At 38.6% G+C, this 16,414-nt stretch overlaps 1 protein-coding gene across 4 annotated transcripts in view; it reads right to left on the bottom strand.

Moving 5' to 3' along the window:
- Nucleotides 1-16,414, bottom strand: part of ARHGAP6 (Rho GTPase activating protein 6) — a 327,622-nt gene that overhangs the window by 30,734 nt on the left and 280,474 nt on the right. For all 4 annotated transcript variants that reach the window (XM_017812353.1, XM_017812356.1, XM_017812354.1 and 1 more), the window contains exons 3-4: nt 11,909-11,980; nt 2,374-2,630 (exon numbers count right to left, since the gene is read on the bottom strand). In XM_017812353.1, coding sequence (XP_017667842.1) covers nt 2,374-2,630; nt 11,909-11,980 — 329 coding nt within the window. The remainder of the gene's footprint in view (nt 1-2,373; nt 2,631-11,908; nt 11,981-16,414) is intronic.

A 16,414-nucleotide genomic window follows, 5' to 3' on the forward strand; every position in this document is an offset into this window, starting at 1 on the left:
AATAAATTCTGGTTGTATTATATATATAAAGTATTAACAGGGAGTCAGAATTCTCTACAATAGGCACACAGAAAGTGCTTTGATGATAACCAGGGCCTGAACTTCCAACTGCTGGGCAAAAATCATACACAGAAAATGCAGCAACAGTGATTTCTGTCAAGCTCTTGGAGGAGACAGAACCACAGCACTCATACCATGAGCTCTGCAGCCAGCATTACTTTATATCTCTTATTGAAAGTCTCAGCTGAGTGTTTGAAGACTCACTGGAATACACAAAGTGAGTGACACAGTAGCAAACAAGTGAATGGTACAGTGATAAGCAATCCCTCACATTTAAGTCAGAGAGAACTGCACTCCAGGTGTCTGTGCAGCATTTGTGTGATAAACCAGTTGTAACAGTTGCATGTACTAATGAATCATTTTTAAATTTTTTTGTAAGCATTTGTCTTCCTACACTTGAAAATAAACAGTGCAATAGCGCTCAAGAGATAAAAGGTAAGTGCAGGCTTCCTTACCATCCCCTAAAAAAACCTCAAAAGAGAGGAGTAAGTACACTGATAAGCATAATTCTAAAGGCTAAAGACAGGCAAGATATGGCACATGAGTTGATATTAATGTTAAATAATTGACAATTCACAACGTACATTACCTGATTCCCAACAGAAAATGTCAGCTCCCTCCTGTCACACTGTCCACCTTAGTCTACTTTACTTCTCTGTAGGTGAACCATGTGCTACTGCATTCTCATGGCTATGGACTAAAGGCTCCATTTCAACACTGTGAAAGCTGCAATCCTGGCATTAACAAACAAAAAAAACCCCAAAACCAAACAGACAAAGCCCCCCCGTCCCCCTCCAAAAAAAACTCCAAACAAAAAAAAGCAAAACTCTCCCTTTGCTTCTAGGAACTTGGTCCTGATGGATCTCTATCCTTTAGATGTACCAAAGGATCACATTCCTTCTGCTTCCTGGCTGGTCAAATGCATGTCAGAGATCTTATCACACTTGAAAAGAACAGCAGACGACCCATATCTGGACATATGAATTATTTTTTACTCTGGTTCTGAAGCCAAGGGGTGTATACGGTGAACTTCTATTTTTTGTCACTGACTACGCCAAATTCTGAAAGTTCATGGGTTTCCCTTCACACTTAGTTCAAATGTGCTTTGTGCTTTTGTGTGAACACAACTGCCTGTTCATGTGGTTTGCACAGATCAAGAGATGTGCATTAATGCGTATATTAGAGTGCAAACATCATGTTTCCAGCTATTTGCAGACAGAATATAGACACTTCTAGCTTCAGCTGGCAGCTAGAGTGAACAAAGAGCCTCGTGATCTGTCTTCTATCTTCTCTTAATTTGCAATTTACTCCAGTTCTATCCCTCTTAATACTCTGAAGAGCCCTACATGGCATTTCCCTGAATCAGGTTTTATCCTAACGGTGAAAGAAGGTGAGGTTCCTAAGAAGATATTTTATTTTCCAGAGTCTGTTCTTAAACCCCAAATTCTTGCTTAGATTTCTTAAAAGGGGTTTAATTTAAAGTATTTTATTATGCTTTTTTTTTCCTCCCTCCATTGCAAATGAAATCAAAAAGCAGTAAATGTTAGAACCTCCATTCCATGGTAGCAAAGGAAAAAGATTTACTGCTGTTACTGTACTACTGTAAAGTTCAGAGAGTAAAATTTACTTACAAGAAACAGAATCATGCTAACAAATGGTCAGCTAGGTACCTATCTTACATGTAGATTAACATTCTGCCCAAAACCACCACACTGTGTTCTGCTGCCAAAGGCATCTTCATAGCCTGTATGCAGAAACATCCTTCAAAGAGCCTGGTACAAATCTACTCTGACAACTTCTTACTTACCACTAAGGACATGATCAGAATTAGAACATGAGGATTTTTATTAATATTAGGATAGGGATTAATAGTTAAGACTTATTACCAAGCTTGTAGAGCTAGTTTAACAGAACTGTATCTATAAATATCAATCACATAGGTTTAGTCTTCTCTAGTATTCTTGGTTGAAGACAGATGGAATTTGTTAAATCTAAAAGACTTAGATAGAAGGAGGTTGATAAAGGGAGCAAACAGGAAGATTTCTAGATAATCTCTCTACTGCTTTGTGATCTGTAACAAACTTACACAATCTATAAAATCTTCTCCCACCAGCATCACAGAAAGAAGATTCCCACTACACTTAAGAGTCTTCTGGTGTTGACCAGGTTGACTTCCACATGAAAAAAACTCCCACTACTTGAAACGCAACAAAAGAGGTATTCCACAATTCATAGACACAACAGGTGTTTTCCTGGTCCAGCTAGATCCTCTGGACCTACTGTCATGCATCCCCTTGTGATGGGTCTACTTACACGCCTCCTTGCTCGTGGCGCTGGCTCAGGTGTGTTAGGAGAAGTGGATTCGTTTGGTGTTTCTGAGGTTGAGCTAAGAGATGAGTTACTGCTTGAAAGTTCTTTGTTCTGTCTTTTAGTTCCAAATGGCAAAAGAAAGGCCACAAAATCTGAAACATCTTTTTGCTCTTCTCTCTGAGAGTCTTGCTTGAGCTTGTAGGCCCGGTCATTAGCAATCACTTGGGACAAAGGCATTCCAAAAGCCTGGGGAATAAATTCTGCAACAATAACAACAAAACCCTAATATTTACCAAACATCTGCTATTTATTTATTACAAAAAGAAATAACGGTTAAGCTGTTAAAAAGAAAAACAATCTGAAGTCCCTTTAAATAGATAGTAAGTCCAATTAAGTACTAGACTGCATAATAATAACAACAGTGCCAGGTAATTGTAGCCCATGGTATCTGAATCCTCTCTCTAGTTGCATCATGAAAGATACACCATGCAGAATCTTGGAAAATCACTTGGGAGCAGAACTAATTAAGATCTTCACTTCCACTGAAAGTGAGTGAAGTCAGGCACTTCTGGTTACATCCAGATGGTGCAGAGGGGCATCAGAAACTCTGGTAACCTCATCCTGAGACTGGGGAGCGTAGCTGGACTGTGCCACAACTCCCTCTCATTTTTCAGAGCCCTTCACCAGGCTTCTTTCTCATAAGTGTTGTAGGGCACCAGAGTCAAGGGGTACCAGTACGTGCAGGGTTTTCATTACAGTTCAGGAGCGTATGCATCTACCTGTACAGAGAGTTTGTAAGTACATTCACTATTCAGACTAAGCCTTCAAGGATATAGTTTTAAATATACACAAGAACTATACTGTTTTAAATACTGGTAAGACTAACCCTGTTTAATATTGGTGTATCACTATAAAGGTCCTTTGTAACAGTATAAAAATATACATGATGGATAGAAATACAGGAGAAGAAATGTTTCTCTCAATTAACAAAAAGACATAATCCCATCCCACATCAATATAACCGTAATGTACAAAACCAGCATATACTTCAGGTCTCTAAAATGCTTAAATATTTTACAAAATAGAAAAATGTTTTACAGTGAATCAGCCAACAACTAACAATAAAATGCTCATCATTAAGTTTCAAATCAGACCTATGTGACATTAGCAGAACCAAAACCATTGGGACAGACTTCCAACTAGAACTGGTTTGTGCTCAAATGGAATGAAAAAAATAGCTATTGATGCTATTCATCCTAATGAAAATGGGTGCAACTTCTACTAGGTTCCAGTTTCAGAACTGCTTGTATCAGGAATAAATATAGCAGCAGAGATCAAACCCTTTTTTTTAAGTATGAAAAAAGGAACCATAAAAAACCCCACAAAACCCATAAAAAACCCCAAACCAAAAAAAACGAGAAACAGAAAAATTCTTATATGCTCTGCTTCTCTTTTGCCACAATCATGTAAATAATTAAAGGCCAAAGTTCCTCCTAGAATTTTAAGTCTGACTATGTCTTTGATGATATTTTCAAATTTTATATAGATTTGCAATATCATTAAGGTTATAGTAAGGTATTGAAAAGAAGAGTTATTTTATGAATCTTGACTGAGTTCACTACTAGTTTATCACACTAAAGAAACAAGAGCCCGTTGTTCCGATTCAGTGAGAAACGTTCCTGCTCTTCAGAAGTATGAAATGTTAAAACACCAACTAACTTTGGTGGCCAGACAAAACTAAATCAGGAAGCAGAGCCTCATATATCAAGCAAGTCTGGAGGTGACCTGTGAGTATAATGACATCCAAAACCATCTGCATTTAATTTAGGACAAGAAAGAACATCATCACACGGATATCAAGCAACGTGAGGATTGTCAGTTCCAGGAGTCCCTCCTGTAGCCAGCAGAGTGTGTCTGAAAAATTTTGAGAGTACTAGTATTAAATTACTGTTCTGAATTATCTGCCCAGTGAATATTAAAGATGACAAATTTGAAACACACATATGTAACATGTCTCCCCTCTTAGCTGTCTAACCGTGTGCTTTGTTATACTCCCAGCACCCCTTTTTATTTGTCCTTCCACAACATTTCCTGAGAAAAGCCACTGAGCCAAATGAAAACCTGAACACAAAATACTTCTCTGGATTGGGTCAGAGCCACTGACCCAATTGTGCTTCAAATTGGGAGAGGACAGCAATATTTAGCTCATGTGATGCCCATGCTGGTGCCATTGATCCTACAGCACTAGCATCAACTGGGGCAAGATCAGCAGGAGATGAGATCTCAACACTGCTTCATTAAAAGAATTTCATTATAATGACCCTTTCCCTACTTCATTATGTGAAGATTGATATTTTGAGGTAGGTGTTGCCCCTCCTTGGAAATTCTCAGATGTGGGATTCCAGGTTTTTAATTGCCCTTGCTCAATGTAGCCCAGAGAAAGGACGCTGAACCTCTACTTCAGGACACTCTGCTGTAGGCCTCCTCAGAGGACATGAACTGCTCCCACGATTTCTCAATGCCTGGCAGAGATGGGGAACTGGATGAAAACCAACTGGCTGATTTTTCAGACTAAATACAGATGGAAGTGGTGCTGGCTGGCAGTGGTAATTACATTAAAGAGTTGGCAAACCCATTAACTTTTTGCTCATTTGTTGAAATTGAGAGAATCAGTTGGTTCTTCCACAGACTGGCTACACCCCCAAGTTCCCACCAAAATGCGTGTGTGTGCGCACGCTGTGGTGGTGGGGAGCATGTCCTACCCACTACTCTTCACAAGCATTCAATCCCAACAACTTCCTTGATGGACAGTCAATTAGAGTCAATGTCAGCCCTTCTGACGTTTCAGACTCATTAAAAAAGAAGAGCTGTAGTCACGCAAAGTAATTAGCAACCCACTGATGGGGGAGAAAGGGCACTAACTCAGACACAAGAGGCATAGGTTTGAGACTGGTCTCACCATTGATGTATCAACTGCCTCTTTACAGCTGTAGGCTGGGGATCCCCACTGCTGGAGAGGTTTCATTTGTATGAAGAAATGTTCCTTAGAGCAGTGGCTCAAACTTTGATCTGTTGTATACATACTAAGTGAGGGCCAAAGCTACTAAGTCAGTTACTTTCTGTAAACCCAACAAAAATTTGATCACTTATTCAATTAGGAGACTGTACAGCTTAAAAAGAAATTTTGCAGAAAGTACCATATAAAATGTGAAACAACCTGGCAGACAGGGCAATTAGTTTGGAAATGCAGATTCATATCCTTAGCCAGCAGCAATTTTGATACACTTTGGTTTTTAGTGTTTACTGGCAAAGGAGACAATTTACTATTTTGGAGAAATGCATAATTTCTCTTACCAGAAAGTCAATCTCGCAGCTGAGGCCAGTTTCTTAACAAAATTTTGATCGAATCTGGTATGTCCTGTAACTGGTAAATCAGCATTTTCTAATAAAAAGCAGCATGTCCCAGAAAAAACTCCTAGCCAGATCAAATAAGAGTTTCAGTGATCCCACATCCTTCTCTTTGCTAACCAAATTACAATATCCAGGATGTTGACCTACACAGTTATAGCTTACTTGACCTCATGTTACCCTATCCAAGTGCAGCTTAAAAGACCTCTCTGAAGTTTCAGATAGTGAAAACTGTGGTTTCCATCCCACAAAACATATCAGTCTATTAAGAACCAATGAGGTCTATATTCTAGACTCTTTCAATGCTAATACAGTAAACAGCAACTTCTATTAGTCTCCTTAGCATTTTGAGTTTTTTCTTAAGTACACTTTAAGTGCTAGTTTTGGGCTGCTAAAATCCTGTGACCAAGATGTACTAAGGTGTTGTACCACCTCTATTTAAATGATAGGAATAGAGTGGGAGAGAGATCAGAGAATAAAACACTTTAAAAGGGATATGGGATGGGGTCTTTAAGTCAATCTCCCCAGCTAGCCAGATTGGGTAACTGTTTTGCTAACAGAAATTCATTACTTCAGATCTGTAGAGACAGTGATGGAAGCAGAAAGCACGGAAAACAGAAACCTCAGTCTACAATGGAAACAGCAAAACTCCTTCCATCTCAAGGTTCATCAAAACTCGCAGTGACTCCAGGAGACTTGAGATAAGACAATGTTCTCAGCATCAGTTCTGTGGTTAAAAGTCTCTTCTCCAGCTACTCACTTCTGTGGCTGAAAATCTCTTCTCCAGCTACACGGAGCTCACTGACCTGCAAGGACTGATATAAGGCCCTCCCAATTACTTATGCTATTTCTCTGTGTAGGTCTGGATTTCTTTAAGAAAAGTTTAGAGATTCTTTGGTCCTTCAGTTGACCTCATTACAAAACATGACATATGGTGCTTAAAAAAACCTTTTGTATGCCTAGAGAGCATGAGAAACATTTTCAAAGTTTTTTTTAAAAGCGTGGTGGGGTGCTGGAAAGGCTTGTAAAAAAAAAACATTTCTGATAAACCATAGTAAAAAACAAACTTCATCCATTCAGCTCTCTCCTTAGGCTGTGCCAAGGCACATGGACATCATGACAGACTGAAGAACAAATGCAAACATTAAGAAATACATCTTAATTTACTGAGCATGGATGGGAAGTAAACACAGAAGACATTTTCAAGAATTTTGAACTAAAGAAAAATCAAATGTCTACTGCTGGATTTGTATATACCACCCAGTTACCATGAAGGCCTTTTCTCAGGAAGTCCAGCACACACAGCAGCTCTGCTAAGGCGCCACAGATGAACTTGCTGAATATTTACATTCCACACAGAAACATCAGCAAAAGGGATGATTCTCAGCTGCTCAATCAATCACGTAACAAGTGATTATTATTTCTCAGCAGGTCTCTTCTTTCACCTGTAGTATTTACTGGAACCCAGGCAAAATGGACCTGTTTTACTGATAAAATCTTCTAGGACGAACAATTTCTGAGAAGCATCTCTCTCTGGAATGCCTGTGCGTACTTTAAAAGTGGGCATGCCTACGCTGATACCCATATCACTGGCAGGAGACAGACAAAAGACTGCTTCTGCTGCCGCCAAAATTAGCAGTGAATTTGTAAGGGAACAGTATCCAGCTGACAGCATGCATAGCATCCTGAGAATTTCTTATTCTAAGCAGCATGGACATGTTACTGCTCCTCCACACTGAGTACTGTCTGTCAGCAGCTAAAGCAATTGTTTGGAAACATATGTAGACAGTAGGATTGAGAGTCATGGCCATTATTAACAAGGAGGCTGCGTAGAGTAAAGCCAAAACACTTGAATGATGGAAGCTGAAAATATTGTTTAAATGTCTGGGTGGAGTGCTGTTCTCCTGTTTAGTCTGTTTACATCCGGTAAGTTTTGCTATATCCTGCTTCAGTGAGTCACTCAGAGATGTAAAAACAACTGAAAAAAACCACTTGTTTTAGTATTTCTCCCCTTTTAATGATACAATGACAGATGTCAAAAAGGACAAAATAAAGATATGAAACTCATTTAAAGTGCATTCAATTCTACTTTAGTGTCTTTATTAGCCTTCAGAAATCTAATAATTTGCTGAAACTCTCACTTAACAGATAGACAGGTTGACTGACATCCATCCAAATAAAACGTGAAGTTTAGAGAGTAAAAACCCCATAGAATAGACTGAGTCCTAAAATACAAGTGATTAAATCTCCAAATAGTCCTAGAGAAAATGAGTACCATTCTTTTCGGTTATACCTTCTAAGTATAGACACCTGGCGATGTGGGGTGAGGAAGAACAGTCTTGGGTTCAGTGCATGGCAGTGCTAAAGGAGAGGTTTTGTCAGGGAAGACCTGCAGCGAGATCTCCATTGTGCATCCCTGGTAATCAGCACAAGTGGCCCTTTTTTTCCATCTCTGTGGCTTCCTGTGCCAGGCACATCCCTGTTATCTTTGGCTGCAAACCCCCCCCACACACACAATCCCATGGTGCTGCATGATTGTCAGGATTAACCTTCAGGAGTCTATCTTTACAACAGACTTTTCAGGTGGCACATACTCGAGGCAGGACTAAACACATGGCCGCCCCAGCTGTTACTTGTCCTGGTATGTGGGGGCTCCCAGGCTGGGATACAGAAAACTCAAAATGTTTGGAATCAATTAAATACTCTTTCCACTGCAACTGTGCTTACAAAAGTGATGCTGAATGGATGGAAATGAAGTCTGCATTAAAGCAGCTACATCTCCTCTGTATGAAGTATCTGGAAATCAGCTTCCTTGCTTCCCCTCCAATGTCCTGTGGCCTGATCTTGTTTTCTTCTTACAGCAGTGCAGTTGGACTAGTTACTAAAAAAACCCACCACAAAACCCAAAAAAGAAAGAGAAGGAAGGCATCTCTTTCACACATGAGAACTAGGGACCTGCCCAGGTGGGTAAGTGTGTGCTCCCAGTCTTTTTTGTGAGCACATCCACATCCACAGTGAGGAATGTTTGTTTTGGACTGGTTGTCCAGAAATGGAAGGTACTCTCTTCATAAAACAAGCAGTAGAAATGCTTATTAGAAAACCCAGCATAGAACAGACCAGGATAACACTTCCAGCTTGCCGTGACACACATGCAGAGGAATGTTTACTCTGACTTTAGGTGACATGGAGACAATTGCTCAGGGAAGGTGGTGGGGCTCAATTGTGAACATGGTAGGCTCATCCTTATGGAGGACCAGCAGCACAAGGCCTTATATTTTTCTTTCCAGAGCACCTGAAAGCTGGGTGACGCTGTCCCTCCTTACTCCTGAGGCTGGGAGAGATGCTGGTTCTGATGATTCCCACGGGAAAATGGTGACCTTTCAACCACTGTGCCAGGCTTACGGTCAACACGGCACAATCCAGCACCACCCTGGTTATTCATCCCCTCTGCTGTCATGCATTAAGAGTCTGCTCAGCAAGTACCTGAGTGGCAGATGATTTTTAATAACTCAGAAGGACAGAGAAAAGTACACCAGAACCAACAATGGCCAGAAAACCTTAGAAGTTGGATGCCATATACTGCTATTCAGGCTATTTTTGGCTAACATTTGCTGTTGGCAACAAATAAGAGTGAATATGGCTTTGTTTTCACTCTGCTGACATAACCTGTTCAGAACCTGACTCCTTCCAATCTCCTGGACCCTTACTGACTAACCCAAGTTCTTCCTGAAGGAAGGAGAGAAATATAGATTCAGCTGTTTGAGAAGACCTGGGGTATTTTCCTTTCAGAGGGTGCTCCTATAATATTTTATAAATTGAGAGAACATGTCAGACATTTCTATAACTGAGAATAAAGCAGTGAAAGATGGGAGAAAAAGGATAAAAGCAGAGTGGTATATACTTGAAAGACCTGAATTTAAAATAAGAAGGAAAAAAGGAATTAAAATTAGGAGAATCAACATAGCGATTTCTAAAAATGCTTGGTATAGTTAACCAGAAGGTGTGAGCAATGCTGAAAATAAGGAATATAAATATAAACATATAGGAATATAAGTATAAAGATAAATATAAACAAGGATAAGTATAAAGTGCTGACCTTCACTATGGGCAACTAGTGAGTCCTAAAAGGCAAAGTGCACTCAGAAAACCCTTTGGAATAAAACCAGGAAGTATATCCCCAAAGCTACTAACTGAATAGCTTCTAAATGCTCCCATGCAAATAGACAGAAAAGAAAATCCCTGACCAGAAGTGTAATAGCAGAAAATAATATTATCTGGAAGTGCTCAATCAATGCATCTAAATTATTAGAAACAAAAGTCAGTGTGGCTGTAAGGAAACTACAAAAGAATACAAGGCAATGTAAGAAAAATTACTGTTTTAAAGATCTCTGACAACAGAGGATTTAGAGGAATAAAGACCAATTCTGAGTTAAGCATCTGTATCCATCACCAAAAGGATGCTATCACTTCTCAGAGCACCACACCAAAGAGGTGTTGGTGGAACTCCAAAAGTGCAGTTGCAAAGATCCTCCAGCTTTGGGTGACACAGCAAAATTCTGGCTTTGGTGAATTATCAAAGCAGTTTATCATTGTTAAAATCTGCTACAGCAATGAAAAATATGAGAATAAAAAGTTAAAATGTATTTAAACTCTCAAAAGAGCTTCTAAAGAGAAAGTTTCAAAGGAGACTGCCAAAGTCATGCTGCCCATAAGAGAGGAAAGATAAAAGCTCAAAAAAAAAGATCAGGATGTGGTTAGCCTTTTCTAATGCAGAAGAGCACCCCACAGGCTGCTATGAAGATCAATATCCGGTAAATGCACTGAAAAGCAAGGAAGGTTTTGAACAGAACTATGTTGCTTTGCACTTTTAACTTCATGGATGACTAAGGAAGAAATATAGCAACATAATAACTGCTTAATTAGAGTGTAGCCAAATGTAGTGCATTAACAGGAGTGCATTAACTAAAAAAATAGATTTTCCCCAAAGGGGACTATAAAATTATTGAACCTTTTCCTTAAAGACTCCTTCTGCATGTTGGCTCAGTCCTACATCAAGTGATCTTGTAACAAATAAAAAGTTTGCACTTCCAACGTAACATAGGAGGTCACTGGATTTATCCAAACAAATGTGTCAGGGGACATTCAACGTTAGAAAGATTAATGCAAATATTTTCCATAACCAGTTTTAAATCAAGAAAAGACTAATCACATATTTGAAGTCATGAAACAAACAAAAATTAAAAGAAAAATACTTTCTTCTTGACAAATATCTAAAGTAACTTTGAAATGGGGATGTTCATTTTTTCAATGGAATATTTAAGTTCCATCCTTCTGCCAAACTCGACTAAAAGCGATAACATCAGAGTAACCAGACCACTTTTCCTGTCATAAATTTGTGCATTTCTCTGTGTGTTTGTGAAAATGGGATGTCAATACTGTGTCTTACTACCATTTTTCCAGAATGTTTTTCCAGAAGGGAACACAAAATTAGATGCACAATGCAGAAAACTGCAATTTCACAGACATTTTTCAGTGTCTCAGTATTTAGATTTAGTTCAAATGGCTCCAAATTACAGGTCAAGTTCAGGTCTTGGATTAGGACCCAGCCCATAAAGCTGATTAGTGTCCAAACAAAAGAGTACAACCATATCTGTAAATCCATGTCACATGGAGTTTATTAAAATCCAACTGATCAGTAGCACCAAAGCATTTAGGTATTTTAAACAATGGCTATTCTCCTAAGGTTAAAGAAAGAAAAGCAAACGAACTGGCTTGCTTGGGCAGTGCTGGGTTCATGGGTTCATGTGCTTTGTAAATTGAAAGAGGACACTGCAAATACAGGTAAATAACTGGATCATGTTATCCAGACCACAGTCTGCACTGAATGGTGAAAACAGGGAGAAAAAAATGGAGAAAAGACGCAGTGCTTTAACACTTCCCTTTCTCCCAGAAAAAAAAAAATCTTTCAGTTGAAGAGATACGGGTTATACTAAAGTCAAACAGAAAGGATAAAACATATTTTTCAGCTCAGCAACATTCTCCTACTCCAAAAAGTATATGTTTAAGACTAAATAAATCTCGTAGGGAAAACTAAGACTTGATCACTAAGTATGTACTCATTTTATTTTACCTTTGTCTCTGTTCTTCTCCTTTCCTAAAGAGTCCAGTTTCTTTCTTAATGATTTCTTCCTCTTTTGTCCATCTGTAAAAGGCAAGAAAAGAAAATAAAAAAAAGAAGTAAATGAAGTGAAATAACACTGAACAATCTGCTGCACAAGCTGTAGGAACATGGAGTGAGAAGGTCACAGCATTTGGAATCAGGAAGGGTGTGGGGATATATTGCACAAAGGCTAGAGACTGTCACAGTCCCTCAATGGAGAACAAAGCATTTGGCTTTGTTCACCCAAATGCTGAGGCTGCACAGGGGAACCAAAATGCATCCCCCTGCATGCTGCTGGGCACATCTACCCATGTGCGGTCATCTAATTTTGAAGACTTAATAATGGAGTTTCGTTGCTGGATGCTCTTGATAGCAAGGTACCATAAACCTAAAAAGTATTGGTTAGCCTTCATCCATGGTCACAAGACTGTGATTCAGGTGTGCAGCTGAAGGTAGTATTTGGAAAGAGAGGATTACTAAGCCTCTAGGATAAAGTTCTGCATACCAGTCATACCCGTTGACCACCTTCACATGACCCATCTGATCTGAACTCACTCTGGGAGTCTGCAGTTTGGTACAGCATGTCCAGATTGGTTCAGGTGGATTAGAGTCTCAGAGAAATGATTGTTCTAATAACCTATCTATCATCCAAGTTTTCACTAAGGTATTAAGGACTAAAGTTTTCAAGCAATAGTGGAGGCAAGTTGGTTCTTGAAATGATTATATCAAAAGGCTGGCTATCATTATTTCCTTCAGCAGCATCTTTTATAATAAAAAGTCAACAAAAAAGCATTTTATTTATTAGCTATCAACATATACCAGGGATTAAGACACGGGCCTGCTTTAACTTGTACCTTTTGAACTTTTTAAGTTCCAAAGCAATATAAAGGGTCTAACATAGGGACTAATACTTTAACATAGACACCACTCCAGATAAAGGTTAACGAACACGTACCTTTTCCTTACCAGTTTTGTAACATGGCAAAACCTCAAAAACAAACATACCGTATCTGTTTCATTTTTAGGGCAAGAAAGTCACCAAATAATCTGTCTCAACAGGTTTTTCTGGTTATATAAGCCAGTGTCTTAAATGGTCTTTTACAGTAAGGAACATACCACAGAGGAGTGAAGTGGATCTTTGTTGATGAACTCTCATCTTTGCAATTAGGGGTCATGAGAGAACACAAGCCATTTCCCCGTACTTTTCCCTCAGCTTCTTCTGAAAACCAAATCCAGAACACTACTCAATGGACAGCTCAACAAATTATGACACTTTTTATAGCCAGTTAATATCCTTTTAATTTAAAATTAACATTTCTTTTTACTTTTTATAACAGTGGCTTGATCAATTCCACTTGCACACTTGCAATCTGCATTTATTTACACCATACCACAGAATAATAGAATCATTAGGGTTGGAAGGGACCTCTGGAGATCATCTAGTCCAAAACCCCTGCCAAGGCAGGGTCACCTATAGCAGGTAACACAGGAACATGTTCAGGTACGAATTTCTGAATTTTTTAATTTCTCCAGAGAAGGAGACTCCATGACCTCCCTGGGCAGCCTGTTCTAGACTCTGCCACCCTCAATGTACCTAAGTTCTTCCCTCATGTTGAGGTGGAATTTCTGTGGTTTAGTTTATGGCTTTTACATCTTGTCCTGTTTTTGGGCACCACTGAAGAGAGTCTGGCACCATCCTCTTGGCACCCACCTTTGAGATAATTGTATGTATTGATGAGATCCCCTTTTGGTCTTCTGAGGACTAAACAGGCCCAGCTCCCACAGTCTCTCCTCATAAGAGATGCTCCAGACTCCAAATCATCTCTGTGGCCTCCACTGGACCCTCTCCAGTAGCTCCTTGTCTTTCTTGTACTGAGGAGCCCAGGACTGGACACAGTATTCCAGATGTGGCCTTACTAGGGCCAAGTAGATGGGGAGGATCACTATCCTCAACCACCTGGCCACACTCTTCCTGATGGACCCCAGGATACCATGGGCCCTCCTGGCTGCACGGGCTCCCAGCACTCACTCAACCATGATACTCGAGGTAGAATTGTCATATGCTGGTTAAGTTAATTCCCTTTTTTTGCACCTGTTCCAGTGAGAATTCATCTCTCTGAAATAAGGCTGATTAGATGGATAAGGTATTCCAGATAAGAGTTCAGCAATATAATGGTAGTAATTCATTGCCTGATATGATTAGGTCTATGATTACATTTTCCTTTTTCTTAGCCACACGACAAGGTTATAACTCAAAGTCATACCTTGATTGATTAATATGCCCAGTCTTTTCATACCTTCTGACATTTCCTGTTGCTAAGATTGAGTTTATAAGAGAAATTCTTTCACCTCTTGGCAACATGAAGAGTCAGTAGCCTGCTTACAAACACCTGAAATTACAGCTTGTTTTCATAAGGTTCCCTACTACCATTGTGTTCTGGCTTTATAGATATAAAATAATTTTCAATTTTTTTTCATGTTATAAATTCAAATTACTGCTTCACAGTAGCGTTTTGATAAGTGACTTACATTTCTTTGGAGTCATAGAGCCTTATTCTCCAAAGACCAACTTATTGATATTCTGACACCCCACTGAAGTCTACTGAGACATAAAAAATGAGAAAAAAAGTCAAAATTTGATGTAAAATACAGTGTTTTGCTACAATCATTTACATTCACAGTTTACCCCACGGCAAGAGAAAAAGAGTTGCATATGAAAATAAGACTGAGAGTTATCTCAGTGAAAAGCTGAAACTTAGGAGATTTGCCAAGAGGTCTGAGGTCAGTTCAAACTCTCCTCCTCCCCAGAAAAAGATATGATAAATTAGAGTCTATATTCTGTAAAAATAAATATGTTTTGAAATGACTGTTGAATCAAAGTACATCAGGCATGAACACTGCTGAAATATTCATAACATGCTTAAAGACATGCAATTCTAGCAGTTTTACATATTAAATGAACCCAATTCACAATAACAATGCTTAGTACTTATTAACTGCAGTGTGTTTTGAGAATATAATTAATATCCAAAGCATTCTTGGGAAACAGGTGAAGCATTATAACCCACACCTAATACCAACTGCACATTTTTTTAATTAACTAGCAAATATTTGTGCAAAATAGTATTGTATCAGTCCAAAGTACTATTAGATATCAACTGCTATTTTCATTTCCAGTTTGGAAATGTTTAAACCACAAAGTGATAAAAGCTGTAGGGGTTTTATCCAGCCTTTTGTGTATATAATTATCACTTTATGTCTTCTTTCTGTAGATCAATGATATACTACTCCTCCAACAGATTCCACTCAAGAATATTAGCAAGACAAAAGAAACACTCAAAAGACAACAACTGTCAAAGTGAAGGAAGCTTCATCTTTTTTCTTTGCTAACCCATTCTCTTTTTCCTGAAGGACACCTGCCGAGGCAGCTGTGCAGATCAGTTTGTTTTTCAGAAACGGACTTGATTTGTTCAATACTTACTAATTTATATGTTTGCTGCATTTTTCACTGCAAGGCATACATCACTCCCTGGGCATCTATGTATTAAGACTAGCACAATGAATATTTAAAAGACCAAGAGTCTATAATTGAACTCCTGAGTGCACATTAAATTGCTATGTGACCTGTTTTTCCAAAGTGGTGAGCACTTCCAGGTTCAGTTAATGCCAAAAAGACTTTTCTATTTAAAAAATTAGGTCATCTTTTTAGGACTTTGTCAGTGAACCACACAGCCTACAGAATACAAGAGTATTTGTACTGATCTACTGACTTTTGACAAAAACTGAGCAGTTTGACTTCTGAGATTATTTAAGTTTTGATATTTTGAGTTAAGGCTGACATTCACCTGCAGTGTCATCACTAACACCATTTCATTAGCAGTTACACTATCAAATCCCAGATTTTCTACAGACCATTTCAATGCCTAAATCTCTCTCTATGTGAGACTATGGTTCTACAAATGAGGTAACAAGAAGTCATTTTCATGATGAGGATATATAAATTTCAGCTTTAACAGTTAAAAAAAAAAAAAGAAAGAGAACGTAAAGAACTTTGTAAATTTTTTTAATGACAGATTGTCCTGTTGCTTTGCACAAGACCACCTACCACTACCTCATATGACTCAAAGAGAGAGAGTGCAGGCTGAATCCTGTTACTATTTACTTTCAGTAATTCTTTATTCAATTTATATTTAAGGAAATCAACAGGTCTGTTTGGTAGGCAGAGGTGCTGCTCAGCATCAGCTAAAGCATCCCTAATTAGGTATAGGGAATTAGCTCAAAATGATACAGTAAGTGGCATACCTAAAGTTAACATTCAGGAACTGGCCACCAGTTTCATATTATGTCACTTAATAGTCAATATACTGTGAAATCATAATCCAATATATTTTTCATAATTAATATAATATACAGTAAAAAAGTACAACAGCATCTGAGCTTTATATGTAATTTTTGGGACACTATTACAGTATTAGG

Source organism: Lepidothrix coronata, unplaced genomic scaffold (genome assembly GCF_001604755.1).
Source record: "Lepidothrix coronata isolate B3197 unplaced genomic scaffold, Lepidothrix_coronata-1.0 Scaffold35, whole genome shotgun sequence".
NCBI classification, from domain to species: domain Eukaryota; kingdom Metazoa; phylum Chordata; class Aves; order Passeriformes; family Pipridae; genus Lepidothrix; species Lepidothrix coronata.